At 37.7% G+C, this 18,431-nt stretch overlaps 2 protein-coding genes across 2 annotated transcripts; one reads left to right on the forward strand and one right to left on the reverse strand.

Annotated features, from left to right (window-relative positions):
* Positions 1–6,677: 6,677 nt before the first annotated feature.
* LOC115265210 (trypsin-4-like) lies at positions 6,678–9,249 on the reverse strand. The gene is made up of 3 exons (XM_062854023.1): positions 8,617–9,249; positions 8,169–8,306; positions 6,678–7,011 (listed from the first exon to the last, which is right to left on the reverse strand). Exons 1-3 carry the CDS (start codon positions 9,085–9,087, stop codon positions 6,754–6,756), a joined length of 867 nt encoding a protein of 288 aa, XP_062710007.1. The 5' UTR covers positions 9,088–9,249; the 3' UTR covers positions 6,678–6,753.
* A 316-nt stretch (positions 9,250–9,565) lies between these two features.
* On the forward strand, positions 9,566–11,550 carry LOC115265849 (trypsin-7). Its single transcript, XM_029871794.2, has 3 exons — positions 9,566–10,804; positions 11,010–11,157; positions 11,220–11,550. The coding sequence occupies exons 1-3, from the start codon at positions 10,473–10,475 to the stop codon at positions 11,517–11,519; spliced, it is 780 nt and encodes a 259-aa protein (XP_029727654.1). The 5' UTR covers positions 9,566–10,472; the 3' UTR covers positions 11,520–11,550.
* Positions 11,551–18,431: the final 6,881 nt, after the last annotated feature.

Consider the following 18,431-nt stretch of genomic DNA (forward strand, 5'->3'; position numbering starts at 1 on the left):
AATCGTGTCGGTGTCTCCTGCGCACTTATTCAGCATCTTAAAATGAATAAGTGCGCAAAAGACACCGACACGATTCGATGCGAAAACGCAGTTTTATCCACGATCCCGCACATATGCTAACTGCAAAAGGGGTCTAGTGGGGTGGGTAATGCGCAATAATTGGTCTATCTCTTGGAAGATTTTTATGACAATTTGCGTATAACATTCTGGAGGATTGAGGGCGACTTCTGTACAATTCCTTTAAGAGATTCCTGGTGAACTTTAGTTTATAGCTGAGGCTTTGAATTCCCGATCATACTGATATCTATCTATCTATCTATACATATAATAGTTATTTATGTAACGAGTTGCAAAAAGTTGAATTTTTCAGCACGAGTCGTACATTTATCCAACGAGGCTTTCCGAGTTGGATAAATACGAAGAGTGCTGAAAACATCGAGTTTTGCAACGAGTTCCATACAAAATTTTACGCAATGATTTTTTTCATAATGCAACTCAGTTGCATTGTTCATAATGCAATCCATAATGCAATCCAAATGAGTTGCATTATGAAAATTATACAACTATTTTTTTCTTTATGCTACTCATTACAGTTGCATAATGAACCAGTTCGGAAAATTTGGCCATTATGATATCGAAATGAGTTAGATAAAATTTAAATTTCTGTATGTCTGTCTGTCTGACCATTATACAATCGGAAATTACTGAACCGATCGGCTTGAAATTTTGTATGCAGAGGAGCATGGGGCCGGGGAAGGTTCTTAGCATAGTGTGAGAACCCTCCCCTCTCTGGAAAGGGGGGCTCCCATACAGATGACTTGGCGGGGCATTTTTCTTTGAAACTGTGTGTCAAAAAACACAGTACGACGTTTGCCGGGACAGCTAGTTATCATATATAAATATATTAAAATGCAGTGGCATACGTGCGACCGCGCATAACTTGCGGTCCGATTTGGGTCGTCTGAGTTTAGGTAGGTTCATGGGGCAAAGTTTTATATAATTTGGTGAATTTTTTTTAGGATTTTTTCTTGAGATTCCTCCAGAGACTCCGTTCAGAGAGTTTTCCACGAATTTCTTCAGGAATTCTGCCAAAATTTCCTTTTGATTCAAATTTTACCACGATTTTTTCTAGAAAACCTTCCATGCTTAAGAAGTTCCTCCATGAATTGTTTCAGAGCTGTCTCCGGGTATTCTTTCGGAAAACTATCCATGGATTCCAGATATTCTTACAGCGATTTTTTTTAAGAAAATTAAGAGTTCTTCAAGAAATTATTCCAGGAATTTCTTCAAATAATCTTCCAAATAGTCCATCAGCAATATTTTTTAGAAATGCGTTAAGTTCGCCCACATTTTTTTAAAGAATTTCTTCAGATAGCACTAGTTCCTGTCTGTCGTCACCCCCCTTCCGTTTGTCCTCTTCTTGTCGTTGTCTACCGATAAAGTCCTTTCTGTTTTGTTCCATTTCAGATAAGGACATTTTGCCCCATCAATGTTTTTAGTATAAGTTAGCAAATAATTTAGTTTAAGACCCCTAAATCCCTCCTTCCCAATTTTATTTTATTTTTTTTATCCCTAACCTCGAAACAGCCGCGAGTACTTCGGCTCCCCAAACTAACATAGCATTAAGGCAGTAAATATTGTAAAATGTAAAAATGCCCATGAGGCGCCCGAGCCTTCCAAATAAACGAATAAGTAAAAAAAGCACTAGTTTACAAAAAAACGAAAGTCACGACCTTATATTAACGACTAAAATTGTCGATGCATAATAATTGTCTGATTTCAAGATCGTGCTTCAAAAATTTTTAAGTAGAACAATTTTTGAGTTTTTCCTGAAAATCAAGCTCCACAGTTTTTTAACATATGTAATTTAAAATTTATAATAAAATTTAAATATTTTGCGTTGCAGTCAACGAATTTTCAAACCTTCTGCATAAATAGAAAGAAAATAATATAATATGTTTCGATCATTTAAGCAAAATTAAAAAAAAAAACAGTTCACACCGTCTTCAGCCAGAGGCTGCACAGACTGAACACAGTACTTACACTAGACAACGGACAACACAAAGAACACCCAGTGGCCCAGTGATGAATTTTTCGTTTGGCGAAAAGTTTCCACCGACTGGAGCGGGAATCGAACTCACACTCCGAGGCTTACAATACGCCTAGACACCGCTAACCGCATGGCCACGAAGCCCACAAAATAATGAAGATATGTATTTTTTTCAGTAGGATGAAATCAATAAAAAAAAAACTTTCTCAACGTACATTTGAAACATTAGATGTAAGCCAGTTACTATAAAAAAATTCAGCTCAATCGGAGCATTGGTCACGGAAATAGAGATATGTATGAAGGGAGCAACTTCTATTTTAACAAAAATCGATTCCAAATCGACAGCCTTGTATGGAAAGTCCAAAAAAAATCCCGCTCTACTGTATTTTTTTTTTCCTTTTCGTTTTCGAACTTAGGGCATGATTCTATACTAAAAATGATCATCAGCTTACCGAGTTCAAAAATGTTGTAAACTAGTGTAACCTTCAAAAATGCCTCCATTGATTACTTATAGAAAGTCCATACTTTATATCTCCAGGAATTCTTCTTGAAGTTCTCTCGTGATTTTTTTGTTAATTCCAGATTTCTTCCAAAGATACCTTTAAAAATTTTTGATCGAACATTCAAACTACTATTTGAGTTCGCAAGCCTGAGTAGCCGAAAACTCCGAGTATTGATTTCAAAGTTTCTCGTGATATTTAGAAATTTCTTCAGCAATAATACCTAGAAACTTCTACAGAAATTGATTTGGAAGTTTCTCGTGAGATTTTTCTTGGAATCATTGCCGAAGTTTAAATGCATCTCCAAACATTCCCTCAAAGGTTTATTTAAGAAAAAAACGTTTTTTATACAAATTCTCAAAAAGCTTTGGTTAAAGATTTCCCAAAAAAATTTATAAAGATTTTTAGGAACAAAATATTCTTGCAGGAATTCCACCAAAGTTATCGAAAAGAGTTTAACATGTGTTAAACTAAATTCTTGGAGAATTTTTTAAGCAACTCATTCCTCTTACAGAAATTTCCCCAAGGTTATTTTAGATATTCCTCCAGGGATTCTTTTAGGAGTATCTCCAGGGATTTCTACAGGAATAAGATAGAAGATAAATTTATTCCAATGTTCCTCCAAGGATTCTTTCAGAAATTTCTCCACGGATTCCTTCGAAAACTTCTTCAGAAATTCCTTCAGAAAAATCTCAAGAGACTTCTTCAGTAGTTTCCATGTTTCCAAGAAATAAATCCTGAAGTGATTTCTGAAGGTTTGCCTGAACGAGACTCTGAGGGGATTCCTGGAGGGTCCCGGACAAGCTTTCTGAAAGAATTTCTGGAGAAAGGTCTTTAAAAATCCCAAGAGGAGCTAATTACACTGTCCGACAAAAAATCAACTTTTGTTCTATCCAGGTCTACATTTCACCGTTTCTGATTGCTCTCGACTAGAAACTCATAAATCTGAAGTTTTGACCCTCCCCCTCCTAGGAGAGGCAGGAGGGGAGCGTCAATACTTCAGATTTATGAGTTGGTAGTCGGAAGCAATCAGAAAAGGTGAAGTTTAGAGCTGGACAAAAAAAATTGTCGGACCGTGTAATGAAACCCCTGGAGGAATATCTGAGGATTTTCCAGAAAACATCCTGGGGGAACTTTTAAAAGAAACTCTTGGAAATTTTCTAGAAAAATTTCTGAAAAAATGCCCGAGAGAATTCCCAGAGAAATTCCTGAAAAGAACACTAGAGGAATTTACAGAGAAATTTTTGAAGGAACCTCGCGAGGAACTTCAACAACAATTTCAGAAGAAAATATGCGCTATTCAGGGATCACAGAGTGACTGTGATTCCAATTTGTCTGTGAATTTAAATGTACAATAACAAGTATCTCGGCCTCGTTAAGCCTCATTGGCGCATTGGCCTATCAAATAAATAGAATTGAAAAAAAAAAAAAATTCAGGAAGTATTTTGGAATAAAAAGATCTGAATTTCTGAATGCCAGGGTTATCTTTGGAGAAATTCATGCTGAACTCATAAAAAGAGTTCTTGCAATAATTCCAGAAAAGACCCATAAAAAATATTCCACCAGAAGTTTCAACCGAACCACTACATTTTTCTTTGAAAAAAAAAATTGGAGAAATTTCATTAGGAATCTCCTAGCAATCCCTAGGTCCAAGGTCCATAAACTTGCTGGCCTTTCGATTGATATTTTCCTTTATCAAGAATGAAAATTACCAAATTAAAATTTATTTTTAAGAAGCGGTATTTTTAACCCTTCAAGGCGCACGCCGTTGTAAAAAATACAACACTACCAAAAAACCTCGCTCGTCGTATACAGCGTGAGCGTGGTGTAGTTTCAGCTGCTTGATGGTGCGCGTCCTGAAAGGTTAAATAATGGTAACCTCAGTTTTAACCCAGGATCTCTATTCACCAATAAAAGATGGTCTTGAGTTCAGTCCATACAAAGGTACAGGGGATGGCCAAAATGTTTGGGATAGGCAACTTTTTTTCTCCCACAAAAAAAATCAACATGCTGTAACTTTTCATAGAGTGCATCAAAAAATCTCAAATTTTGACTGTTTGTCAATCTATTATATGTGCATCATTGGTACAAATTTAGGCTCGATTGATTAATTTTTCGCGAAGTTAGAACCGTTCGGGTAAACACTATTTTTTAGACAACTCATTTTAAAACTGTCATATCTCGGAAACCAGTGAACCGAATTGAATGATTTTTTTAACGTTTATCAACAACATATTGATACTTGACGTTATAAAATGTAATATTTTTTCACGACGAATTAAGTTATACCGGGTTGAAATTTTTACCCATATAGAGGAAAATAAGTCAAATTTACAATTACCACACAAAAATTATTAAATGTGTTCTTCCCTCAATCTAAATAGGCTCTAATATATCTGATTAGAGATAATTTGAGAACAGAAGTGGAAAATCTTTCGATATCAACACGAAAATTTATTGACATTAATGTAAAAAAATACATTTTTTCGACAAAAATTCAAAAAGTGTCAATCCATGATAACTTTTTTCAACTTTTGAAAAGTACCTATGTTTTAATAGTTTGTGAAGCATTTACATATTGTTAGTGTGCGTTCAAAATTTCATTCAATTCGGTTCTCTGGTTTTCGAGATATGACAGCTCAAAAATGAGTTGTCTAAAAAACAGTGTTTTACCCGAACGGTTCTAACTTTGCGAAACACTAATCAATCGAGCCGAAATTTGTACCAATGATGCACATATGTATAATAGGTTGACAAACAGTCAAAATTTGAGATTTTTTTATGCACTCTATGAAAAGTTATAGCATGTTGAACTTTTTTGTGAAAGAAAAAAAAGTTGCCTATCCCAAACATTTTGGCCATCCCTGTATCTCAATGACAAACATGTTACTGAGACAACTTGCGTACTTCACAGCAAAAGGGTATATCACAATAGTTATAAAATCTGGACGCAGTGATCTTCACCCGACAAATGAGAGAGAACCTCAGTTTTTCATTAGACGTCGTCATTTTTTTTTTTTTCAAATGATGAGAAAACCTAGGATGCCTTGTTATTTTTTCGTTCGAATTCGTCGACAATGGAAATCAAGTGCTGCCACTTTTCTTTATTCCAAATCTTTAAAACGATTGAAATTTAACGATTGAAATTTGGATTCATATTTCGCACCGTAAATTATTAATTGCATCTGGAATAGCATAACTTGCAAGTAAAATTGATTTCCAACGAAAGGTACACTCATTTATAGTGAAATATATCAAAAATTCAATCGATTTTGCACAAAATAAATGGTATTTGTCAATTTTTAAACATAGCAGCTACTTTAAGATGTTTTACATTTGAATGCTGACATTTTTAAGTCGATTAAACTTGAATAGAAAAATATAATGGTTTTGAATATTGGTATCACATGCTAAACCTACAAACTAGCAACACCGTCAAACCAATAACAAAGTGATCTGATTGCAGCAAACAGGTATCAATTTCAACCAATCAGCGACTGGTCTCCGTTTGACAGCAAAATGGTCTCAAATCGGCTGACTACGTGACGCATCCTATCCTAGGAGAAAACTAAGACCAGAGAAGAGAATTGTCAGACAAAAGAGGCACAAAACAAGCAACAAAGAAGGCGCGGCGATTACTCTTTCTCCCAGCTGGTGTTGCGTACTTTTCAACCCGTGTATAATTGATTATTACTAACCCAAAAACGAAACTGTTTGATGGTAGATCTTCAACAGCGTTGTAGTGTTTAGCAACTCCAAGTTAGCGCTCGAAAATCGCAATGCAAGACTTAAAAATTTCTATACTCGTTATGAACGTTATTATCCTAAATATTCTGTTCAAGTTGGGACAAACTTATGTCGTATTGGGTATATTGTCTCAACAAATGCAGATTGTAACATTGTCATTGTTGTTGCACAATAGTTGAATTTCGATTCAGTGACTAAGACTGATTGTACGCCAAAAACGCAAGGGCGCTGGAATTTGCAAAACTAGAGTAAGCAGCTCTGATTTTAACACGACTCCACTGATCTGAAATGTAAAAATATCCTTAGAAGAGACTTGTGACTTTGGCGATTATCTTTCATTTTTATTAAAAACGGATTGAAGTTATTTAACAGTATATATTGAAGTTATAATCAATGTTTGAACAATACTCTATTCCTTGTAGGTTAGCGAAATTATGGATGTTATTTCTCAGTAAATTATATATTAGTCACATTATAGATCCAATCACGTACTGCAGATACCCTTGCATGCACATCAGGATATTCAGGATCTCCACAGTTAGTACCACCCCAAGACACAACTCCAATAAGTTTTCTGTTAGCAACTACAGGACCGCCGGAGTCTGCTGAACAGGTGCCTCTTTGTCCGTGGGTTTCTGTACAAATCAGTGTTTGGACGAAAAAGTGATCAGTGAACCACTCGGCAGTTTTTCTTCCTTTCGGTTGGTTCTGTTTCAATTATTGTATGTTGCTTTCATAACAAAACGCGCTGCCAACTTCCAGTTGGCATTTCTGAATCATCGCAATGAATCAAGCACCACATCTGCTGCTGTTTGTGTTAGTGAGATCGAAGAAATGTCTGACTCCCGCCTACTGATTGGCTGCGACGACTCTGGCGACGGTTTAATTCGCGACGGATTCAAATCGTCGCGTTCGATAAGGGGAGAAACCGTCAATACCAAGCGGTGTATGTTCTCTCGTCTTCTTCTTCTTCTTCTTATTTCTGGCGAGCCGACACCGTTCGGCATCAGCTCTAGTTTAACGTCCGCCTATTTCTGGTACTAAGCCTAAACACGGACGGTCAGGGAGACATCCACACACACCTGACACCCTACATATCGAACCCATCAACACATGGGCCGGGACCTACGGCTTTACTTCCTATCCGAGGGAAGGCGTGATCAGATATGTTTGTCTCAGAAATACCGGCGGCGTCGACTAGGATTGAACCTAGACCGACTGGGGTGAGAGGCAACCACGCTTACCACTACACCACCGACGCCGCTAAAATGTTCTCTCGTCGAGTCGCATGGTTCACGAAGGAACACAAAGAGGATACTCCGATATAAACAAGCTGCGGCGATGAGCGGGCATCGCTAAGTGTAACACTTACCGATGATCGCTCATCGTTGGCTTGGGGCAACTGTGAATAATCGTTATTTTCATCAGTATTTAATGCGTTTTCGCTTTAAAAGCGTGAAATACTATTTAATTTAACTGTATTCATGACATTGCAGGTTGTGTAGTCACAATAAAAAAAAGAATTATGGCAATAAAATATTCTTACCGAATGAGCGCTTGCACGCTGACGTCATCACTGTCTCCTTCTCTTTCATTCCTTCGGCGTCGGTCCATAAAGCCGTCCTTGCCCTCAAAAAAATTTGAGGGCAATGTTTACAAATCGTATGAGAATTCGATGAGGTTATGTTTTTGATGCAAGCCTCTATGCATCGCTTTCATTAGCGTCATCGAGCATCTTCTCTCTTGATTGCGCTCTCGTATCGAACCGGGTAAGAGAATGAACAGCATTTCGGGGAGCGTTCCCGAGCATGTTGGTTCATGAAATGTTACATTCGCGAATGTATCACTTGCTGAGCATGGACCATTCAGTGGTTCGCGATAAAAATCCACACACTGGTACAAATCATGCGATCCGTCAACTCCTCCTCATGTATACTATTGCATTTCCTTTGATTATACACCAGAACGCTACTAGCTTGAAGAATTTCAGATGATTTTCTATCTGTGTCCTGTAAACAAATCTAGACGAACATTTGAAAAGGGCCTATCTGCTTTTTGTAAACAAACATGTTTCTGTCTCTGCAGGGCCCATCTGCATCCATCCACGCACATCAACACCCTTAACAGATAGCTTGAAGAGCACTTATTCTGATAAGGGTGTTGATATGCGTGGGTGGGTGGATGCAGATAGGCCCTACAGAGACAAAAACATGTTTGTTTACGCAAAGCAGATAGGCCCTTTTCAATTGTTCGTCTAGAAATGGTAGTTTTAGATTAACAAACAAAAAAATAAATTCAAGAATAAGGGCGTCTACTTACTCGAATGCTACCCCATCCAGAGATGATACAAGGCGTATTATCCATAACAACTTCGTTCTGTCTTGGCAAAGCTATAATTTGGGAATTACTTTTCAAGACTATCAGTTTAACCAACTGCAGCAAAGAAAAATCATAATCGCGACGTTTTGTGCCATACTTTGGATGTGGAACTATATTTTTGATGGGAATAAACTCTCCACCTGAGGAATAGTTCGCGGTTCCAACTCTAACGCCATAATCGGTTATGTTTTCATTTTCAGTGCAATGTGCAGCAGTTAGAACCCAAGAGCGGGAAATGATCGATCCCCCACAAAAGTGACTATGATTTCTAGTCTGCAAGGAAACCTGATAAGGTACATCTGTGATGTCGATATCGAGCCCTCCTACAATGTAGGAACTTCTGGAGGATCCGCCTTTGCTGATGTGAACCAATGAAAACAATACAGTGATTAAAATATGTAGCAGCGTCATGGTCGGGGTTCTCTTTCCGCTTAGAGTAAACTTAATCAGCTGGACAAGATTTATCTGGTTTTAAGTAAAAACGCAACGCCGCTAAAGTTTTCATAATTGTTGAAGCATGGCTATGAATTTGTAAGTTACTGCATTCTTGAATAAAGCAAATCATAAACCCATACTCTACATAAATGATTTTTCATGTATACTCTCTTTTATGACGATCTTTATCTTCATTGTAAAAGACATTTTTTGCAGCACGAGTTGTACATGTTTTCAACGAAGCTGGCCGTTGAAGCAAAACAGGACCAAACAACGTTCCATTCGATGCTTACTAAGTAACACAAAATACAGCCCATTTTAGACGCGAATCATAAAAGATTTAAGTTCGTTTTAAAGTAAAATTTCACGCTAGCATTGCTTGTACATATGCATTACTATGTTCTAGCATTAATAGAGTGCAAATGAGCCTTAGTATTTTTCATTCAGCAGCTATAAAAGTGTAGGGGCATCTGGGGTAATACGCACTGTCGAGGCAAAACGCACCCCCTTTGTTTTTCAGGGATTATCGGTTTTAGAGCTTTGAAACCTTATCAGTCTAATAGAACGTCTTAACAAATGAGCATCTGGAAAATTTCACATATCTGCGTTACGTAATTAGTGAGAAAAATGAATAAAATTGAAAAGCACGATTCTGATGTAATTTTCCCGATCGTTTGTCGAATGATTTGATGGTGAAAACCGACCAAACATCTAATGCTGTTGTGTTTCTTCAGTTCATTGAGGGCAATGCTAAGCATAGGAAAAATAACTTAAACAGTAATCTACATAAATTATATGTTTTAAACTATTTTATTTTTTGCTATTGATTGGGGCAATATGCACTCCATTGGTTGGGGCAAAACGCACCTATAGAAAACAAGCTGTAATAATATCTATGAGTGCTCTGTAAGTAATCGCAAACAAAATTGAGCTATTGTTTGTCTTAAAACCTTATAAAACATGCATTTTGTCTAAGAAGTAAAAAGATTTCTAAACTCGACGGTGCATCTTGCCTCAATGTTGTGGTGCGTCTTGCCCCTTTGTTTGAGTGCATCCTGCCCCATTGTTGTAGTGCATTTTACCCCGAGCAAGGGTGCATACTGCCCCGCATAAACATACGAAGCCGTAATGTTAGTCTTTACAAAAAACGTTATTTTCAAGAGCTGAACTGTATTAAGGCTGAAATTTTGTTTGGTTTCTCTTAGAATGAAAGTATATGCAATGAATGCATGCATTAAACCAATAAATTATTGCCTTTTTATATGCATTTGGACGCATCTTCCTTAAGTGGTGCGTATTACCCCAGAATCCCCTAAACTTCTGTTGTGAGTTTGTAATATTCTTGGGAAAGCCCTTCAGCTATGATGCGACTATTCATCTCAATAAGTATGCTGCTAGCACAAGTGTTTTGCAGTGAAGTACCAATCGCTGAAAGTTCGTCCATTGTACAAGGCTTTGATATCGACATCACCGCTGCTCCGTATCAGATCTCACTACAGATATTAGGCCGTCACAGATGTGGAGGATCGATAATTTCTACGACATGGGTTTTAACGGCAGCACATTGCACTTTCGGAATTATCCTACCCTATTTGAGTGTTAGAGTTGGATCTACAAAGCAAGCATCGGGCGGCGAAATCATTCTCATCAGAAAAAAAGTTCTGCATCCAACACAGGGAAAAATTTCTACTCAGTGGCTGAGTTGGTCTTACTCAGAAATCGAAAAATCCTTTGTTTTTTTACTCAGTTTCCGTCAAAAGTGGGACAACCCATTGCCAATGGGTTGTCCCACTTTTAGCCGAAACTGAGTAAGAAAACAAAGGATTTTTCGATTTATGAGTAAGGCCAACTCAGTCATTGAGTAGAAATTTTTCTCGGTGAAAAGCAAAAGTAGTCAGGTGTATATTTGATTACGACTTCTCTCTGGTACAGTTGGCACGACCAGTGACCCTGGGAAGTAATTGTCAAATCATTCCTCTACCAGCACCGAAAGAACCTGTCCTAGATAATACAGTTTGTTTTACGTCTGGATGGGGTAGTACTGGAGTAAGTAGAAAAGTGAAAATATTAGAGTATTACACTAAACCCATATAAATTTCTATTTTCAGGAGGATCTTAGTAAGCCCACTGAAATCCTTCAGGCCACTTACGTTCAAGTGTATAATCAGCTGCAATGCAAGCAAGCAAATCCTTGGTTGATAATTACAAATCGTATGATATGTACCGGTTCCCATGATCGAACGGGTGCATGTTCTGGTGACTCAGGTGGTCCATTGGTAGCTAACGGAAGGCTCATAGGAGTTGCATCGGCGGCCTATATAGCGAACTGTGGTGATCCCAAATACCCAACCATTTATGCACGCGTGGCAACCGTACGTTACTGGATACGTAATGTTGCAAATGTTTAATGTATATTAGTTAAATTTCTCTCATAACGAAACGGCTAACAATCATTAGAGCATTTCCACCGCAAATGACGATTTCTCCTTTGAATTGTTTGTTGAAAAAGTTGTACTTTTTTATTAAAAATCAAATTTAAAAATAGAACTTGAAAACCAAATATTAAGTTTATTGACCAACCCAAATGCCCATGTGGTAGTAATTTGTGTTCGAATTCCCCATGTTAAGAATTTGTGAGAAATGTCAAAACATTTTTTGTTCTCCCGTGGATACGCATGTAGTAGGTTTCGTGAGACTTTTTTGATCAAATATGTGTTTTAGTTGACATCTAATGGAAATTATTGCACTGTGGGTCAAAATGGATAAACTATGGACAAAAGAGTAAAATTTAATATAAAACTTAAAGTTGTAATATTTTTCACATAGCTCTACAACTTTGCCGAAGACCAGCTCCAAACCAGACGCCTAATTATTAAATAATCGGTTTTTGAATCCAACTTGAAAATCTTGAACAGGGCTGCTTCAGCTTCCCAGCAGGCAATATTGCTGTATATGGCAACAAAGATAGCACACCGCAATCATGGCTGCTAAGTTCTACTGCAAATTGCTGTGATGTCCATTGAAAAGTTTAAACATCATGAGCAAAGTTTCGCATACTGTGTAAAAATCGATAACTATATATTTATATGAGACACCGTTCACTAGTTATAATGTATACGTAACGCTCTAAGGGAATGGAGGCAGAAGTTTACAAATACTCCAAGATCAAAGTTCGATGTACTATTTGATGTTCATGTAATATTTTTGTTTTAATTTTGCTGTTAATCAACAATTTAATTTCAGCAGGATTCAGGAAAATATATCGTATGATACAAATAATATTGTAAAAATATATAACTGTTGCGAGCGTATAACATATATGTAGCTTATTCGACGTACAATGTACAATCTTATGTTTCAGGTCATCCACAGAAGAATCAAGTAATTCAACCAGTTTGCCCGTGGCGCAATTGGTCACACGCTTGCTTCATAAGCAGATGGTCATGGGTTCGATCCCAGCCCCGGCACTTTCGTCAGTTGCTCTTTCCCCCTGAGAGCAGCTGACACTGACCCTCTTCTGAGCCCATGGCTCAAATGGACCCGGATACTAGGACATCGGCGAACGGCAACCCATAATGGACCCCCAATCGGACTGGAAACAGAAACAACCAACAGCCACACATCAACATCCTCGTGCTCATCATTTCACCATGATAGGATAGAAAGTGAAAGCAGCGCAACGGCAACCAGTTCGATATACAGTATGCGGCAGGAAAAAATGCGAAAGTGTTTTTCAACTTCAAATCTCATTTTCGTCCATTTGACGTTAACCAATCTATGTTTCAACGTTCCATGATCTCTAATAGGCTAGTTTTCTGAAAAGTAAATTAAAAAAAATCCATTTTGGTCACTAACCTTCACAGGACGGCGCCTGAAGCTAAAGACAACCAAAATTTTCAAACCGCAGAAAAGTACACAGGTTGCTAAATTTCGTATTTGGTAAAACAAAATTATTTATTTGCTCTACAATATTATCAAATATATGTACTTATTTCATCTAGTATGTGAAACTACATGGCGCTGGATCAGTTTGGTCTGGTTGTTCATCGAATTTAAGCAAATTTTATTACTGTTATAGTCATTTTGTTTAATGACCATTGGGCGTGCAGTTTTTTGATACCCGCTTATTAGGCTTATATTATCACATGTTAAACATCAAATATGTTTATTTTTATTTTGCAGTGCTAGAATATAGACATTGACTGATACACTGTCATGGAAAAATAGTCATATATTTCCCATATTTAGCGTGTAATAGTGCCTTGAACTTTTCGCATTTTTTCCTGCCGCACCCTGTAGTACAATTGGAATAGAATACATTTAGGCGCTGTACAAAGTGTAAGTACAGCTTCCTATTGGAATCGCTCACGCAGTGCCCTAGTGGACAATAGAGCTGTAAATTAAATTGAGTGATTGAAGAATAAAAAAAAATCAACCAGGATGACCAAGATGACGAGGAATCCAGAACGTATTGGGCAGTTTAATAATGGTGTGCCAGAACGTTGACCAACCGTATCCTTTAGAGTTGACCCTTCCACTATCAACACCCATATTCCCTTGACACCTAGGCCTGAGAGATCGTGGAACTTTCTACATCCTTCTCAGGTGTTCTACTAAACATCTTTTCCCACCCCTCAGCATTCGCAATGACGTGGCCAAGACAGCTCTCGACTGTTGGAGGAGTCAGTGATTAGTCTCAAAGTGTTTTGGTATCCGACAGAAAGGAGGTAATCCTCATTACAGTGTTCTAGGACTGTACTACCCACGAAAATTGTGCGACTTGGTTAATGTTAATTGCTAATGTTTGCTCTTTCAGTAGTAACCAGATAAATGATTAAACTAAATAAAATAGGATTTTTGCCGAGGACAGTACTGCCGTGAATCGCAAGTCTGTCCCATCTGCATTTTGGGCAAAATTGGGCTAATGGCAGTTTTCGATGTTTTAACGGATGATTTTTTAGCCGTGTGAATAAAAATATATGGTTTGTTCAGCAAAATCGAAACGCAACACCAAGCCAGATTGTCTCATTATGAAAAGTAATCGCAAATCAGTCCCATTATGAACTTGTGTACACTGCAGTACAAAATCGAACACTCTTTAAACCAGTTTTATACTTTTCACAGTTACGTTTTCACGTTTGAAACAATTTATTAAAGTTTCATAATGATCGCAGAAGTATTCAATTTATGGCGATTTTGTTAAATTTCACATAGAAATCGAATTTAAAAACTTCAGAGTCCATTTTCTCAATGCCAACTTTTTCATATAGGACTGACTTGCGATTCACGGCAGAGTACCCCATTGAACACATTTGAACAATTTCCAACTCCAGATATCTATGAAACGGACCATGTTCTTGGACATATTCTAAGTAGATATCTACGATAGATAGAAGGGAAACTATCGTTTTCTTATATAAACTTTGATAAGCCAGTGCCAACTTTCCACCAAGTGTGTTCAAATTTAGGGAAAACTTTTTTGATAACGATGTGTCAGGTGGCTTTCTCAGTCTTTAAGTTGAGAACGAATTGTTTTCTACTCTCCCGACGTATCGGCCGAAGGGTTTTGGCATTTCTCAAGGGTTGTAGTGTAGATAGTTGCCTAACCATTTGTGTTTGGCCTGCCTTTTCATTACCTGTTGTTTTTAAAAAGATTCTTTAATATGTTTAGTTTTGATTGGACTTCACAGCACTGATATCAAATCCAATAAACGGTGTGCAGTTAAAACGATTTTTGAACCACCCTTAGTATACGTTCTATCTAGTCCCATAAATTGCCTAAAATATTACCAAAGACATAGGGTCTCCAGCTAGCCTAGTGGTTAAGGCTACTCAGATCGAAAAAAGAGTGTAAAATTCTGTGACATATGATGCACATGATTGGAGCGTGGGATATCATAGAAGTTAACATGACATATCATGTAAAGTTCACGAAATATCATGTAAACGTCCATTATATGTCATGTAATTCAGCATGACTCTGAGAGTTTACATGACATATAACACAAATTTACATGATATATCATGTAAACCATCATACCACTAAGTTTACATGACTAAAATGAAATTTACATGACGTGTAAATCTCATTATTTTTATCCGTGTATGGATCGCCAATTCGGAGACCGCGAGTTCAATTCCCGTTCCGGTCGGGAAAATTTTCTCGACTCCCTGGACATAGTGTATCATTGTACTTGCCTCACAATATACAAATTCATGCAATAGCAGGCAAAGAAAGCCCTTCAATCAATAACTGTGGAAGTGCTCAAAGAAAACTAAGATGAAGCGAGGTTAGGTCAAGTCCCAGTGATAACGTAGATCCAAAAATCAGAATAAGAAGAAGATACCAAAGACATCGCATCAATTGGACAAGCCATTTCTGAGATACATTACACGCTAAAACCGCTCAGCCCTAAAGTGTGTAAGACCTACTCATAAATGCATAATTTCCATACCACTCATAAAATGTGGAACAGTACACATTCACAAAATCTACTCGTACACTGTTCTAGATGCGAAATGTCAATATCTTTTGGTTTGGTTTGGTCACTAGTAAACCTAGCTAGATTGCCATACAAAAATAATTGCAAATTTTACGATTTTGTGGACGTCTTCCAGCACATCTTTGTTGCACAGTTCATAATTACACAGTTTTTCAACTGACGCGGACACGAGTATGTCACTACCGTCACTACATTTTTGTCACTCCTCATTTATATTTACATTTTTGGGAATATAAGAGTCTTAAATTCACATATCTGTAGGCAAAAGTGATGTATATTGTAATTTCAGTGCCCGGATCGACCCTTTCACACACTTCCCGGAAAGATCAATCTCGCGGAACGTCATTTCAATATCTTAAGCTTAAAAAAGAAGGACATATTTCTTTCCTCCCGCAAGGAATTCTTTCAAGAGGATCTTCTAAGATAAAGGTATTCCTTTTCAGATCCCTATAAAAGTTTCTTCTGGGAATTTAGGAAATCTCCAGGAATTTTCCTACGGAATAATTTGAAACTTCAACAGAACACTTTCTAGGATTCCCCAAAAAGTTCCTCTAGGTTATCTCGTACCGCTTGCTTGATTATATCTTGGAATTTGATGATATTATAGGAAACACTTTCTGACTCCTGGGATTTCTTCACAAGATTCTTCTCGGATTAAACCAGATATCCTTTTTGAAATTTTCTTCTGGAGTTTTTCGGAGATTCTTTCAGGGATTCCATCAGGAATCGGAATTCATGAAGAAATTCCTCAGGGAATCATCTAAAAATTTACGTGCGAGTTTTTTTAAATATTCCTGCAGGAATTTCTTTTAGTGTTTGTGCGCAGTAGAAGTACCTTCTGGAACTATGCTTTTAGATATTTTCAAGACGAGAGACGAACCAGCCAAGGGCTGAAAGTCTCTTTAATAAAGACAAATCAATCAACATTTCAAGAGCTTTTGTTGGATTCTATCTTTGTTTTGCTTTGGAATTTCTCTCAGTTTCTTACTGCGTTTCCTCTAAGACAGGGGTTCCCAACCTTTTTGAGGTGGCGACCCCCTTCAAGAATTGTCAAAACAACTGGGGCCCAATGAAAATTTTTGAAAAAATATGAATTAAATGAAAGAAGCCGAGTTTTTAGGTACAGTGACGTAGCCAGAAATTTACTGTGGGATGGATATTCGAAGATCAATGATTCGTTTTTTTTTATTTGACACTCACATTTCGTAAACAATGAAGTCATGTAAATTTGAATCGTAGCTGAAAAATAGCGGCGCAGCCGAAAATTTTTTTTCCTTCTGGAGGCGTTTTATACTGAAAATTTGTTCCTAAAATTGTGACTTTTGGGGGTGGCGGTATACAAAATTTAAAATTGGTATAATTTGCACAAAATGGAATAAAAATTTAACATTTTGTTTGGTAACATCGCGGTCCCCCTGGACTGGCTTCACGGCCCCCAGGGGGCCGCGGACCACCGGTTGGGAACCCGTGCTCTAAGAGTTCCTTCTGGGCATGCTCCAAGAGTTATTCTAGAAATTCTCCAGGAGTTGCTTTAGAAGTTACTTTTGGGAATCCTCCAAGAGTTCCCTCTGCAAATCATCCAGAAGTTTTTTTTCTGGGAGTCCCCCAGGTGTTCCTTACAAAAATCTTTCGAAAGTTTTTTTCTGGATTTGGGATTTTTCGACTGGAATTGAATGTTATTGCATTGGAACGGCTATTTCAGTCTTAATGAATTGACGATTTATATTATTCTACCCGACGTTTCGGCCATATTTCTGGAGATCCTGCAAGAGTTCCTTCTGCAGGAGATCTTTCTCCAAAGCTTTTTTGTGGGAAACCTTCAAGATTGATGGGATTCATTTAAATATTTCTTATGGGAATCCTTCTGCCAACCTTGGAGAAATCCCTAGATCAAATTCCTGGATCCCATACTAAACTCCTATTCCCTATGGGAACCAAATTCCTGACAGACTTAACTTCTAAATTATAATTATTTATTTATTGTTAAATTAATTAAACAATAATTATCAATGAATGTGGAGGATTCCACAGAAGACGTACAAGGTGGAACCTCTAGCAGGATCTACTGAAGATTGCAGTTTTGAAGTAATCGAAAGATAAAAACTCTGTAAGAAAATCCAGAAGGATGTTCTTGGAGAAATGCCCAGATGGACAATCCTGGAATGAATTCCTGGACCAATGAAGATGCTTTAAAATGAATATGCTAATGAAATGAAAATGGTTCGATTATTCGTTTTTTCTTGTGTTGTGGCACCAAATATATGATGATCGAGGGATCGCTCTTTCCCAATCGCCCAGTGACATGGGTTTCCGACGGAAGCTCAAAACAAGGACGACCACATCTGCAACAGCCCAAAATAGAGACGGAGACTTCTTGATGTACGGAATGAACGTAGTGCCGATACAACGTCTAACTTCTTCTTCTTCTTGGCGTAACGTCCCAACTGGAACAAAGCCTGCTCCTCAGCTAGTGTTCTATGGGCATTTCTACAATGGTCAGCCAGTGACTATTTTGCATGGTGTGGCAGGTGCGAGGACACTCTATGCTAAAGGAAGTCAAGCAAATTTTCATTACGAGAGACTTTTAAACCATCACTTTCGCACCCAGTGTGGCACTGCGGTGCGATTTTTTGACAGTTTGAAATGACATTTGGGATATTCCAACATCCTTCTGTCACTTGCGAAAGAAAGATTACATACATACTATGGTCCACTGCACGAATTTATTCTGGCCTGCTTACTCTCACACGAAATTTGACGTTTGAGAGGTGCCGACACCGCTCAAACGTCAAATTTCGTGTGAGAGTAAGCAGGCCA

The sequence above is a fragment of the Aedes albopictus genome, chromosome 2 (genome assembly GCF_035046485.1).
Source record: "Aedes albopictus strain Foshan chromosome 2, AalbF5, whole genome shotgun sequence".
NCBI lineage: Eukaryota > Metazoa > Arthropoda > Insecta > Diptera > Culicidae > Aedes > Aedes albopictus.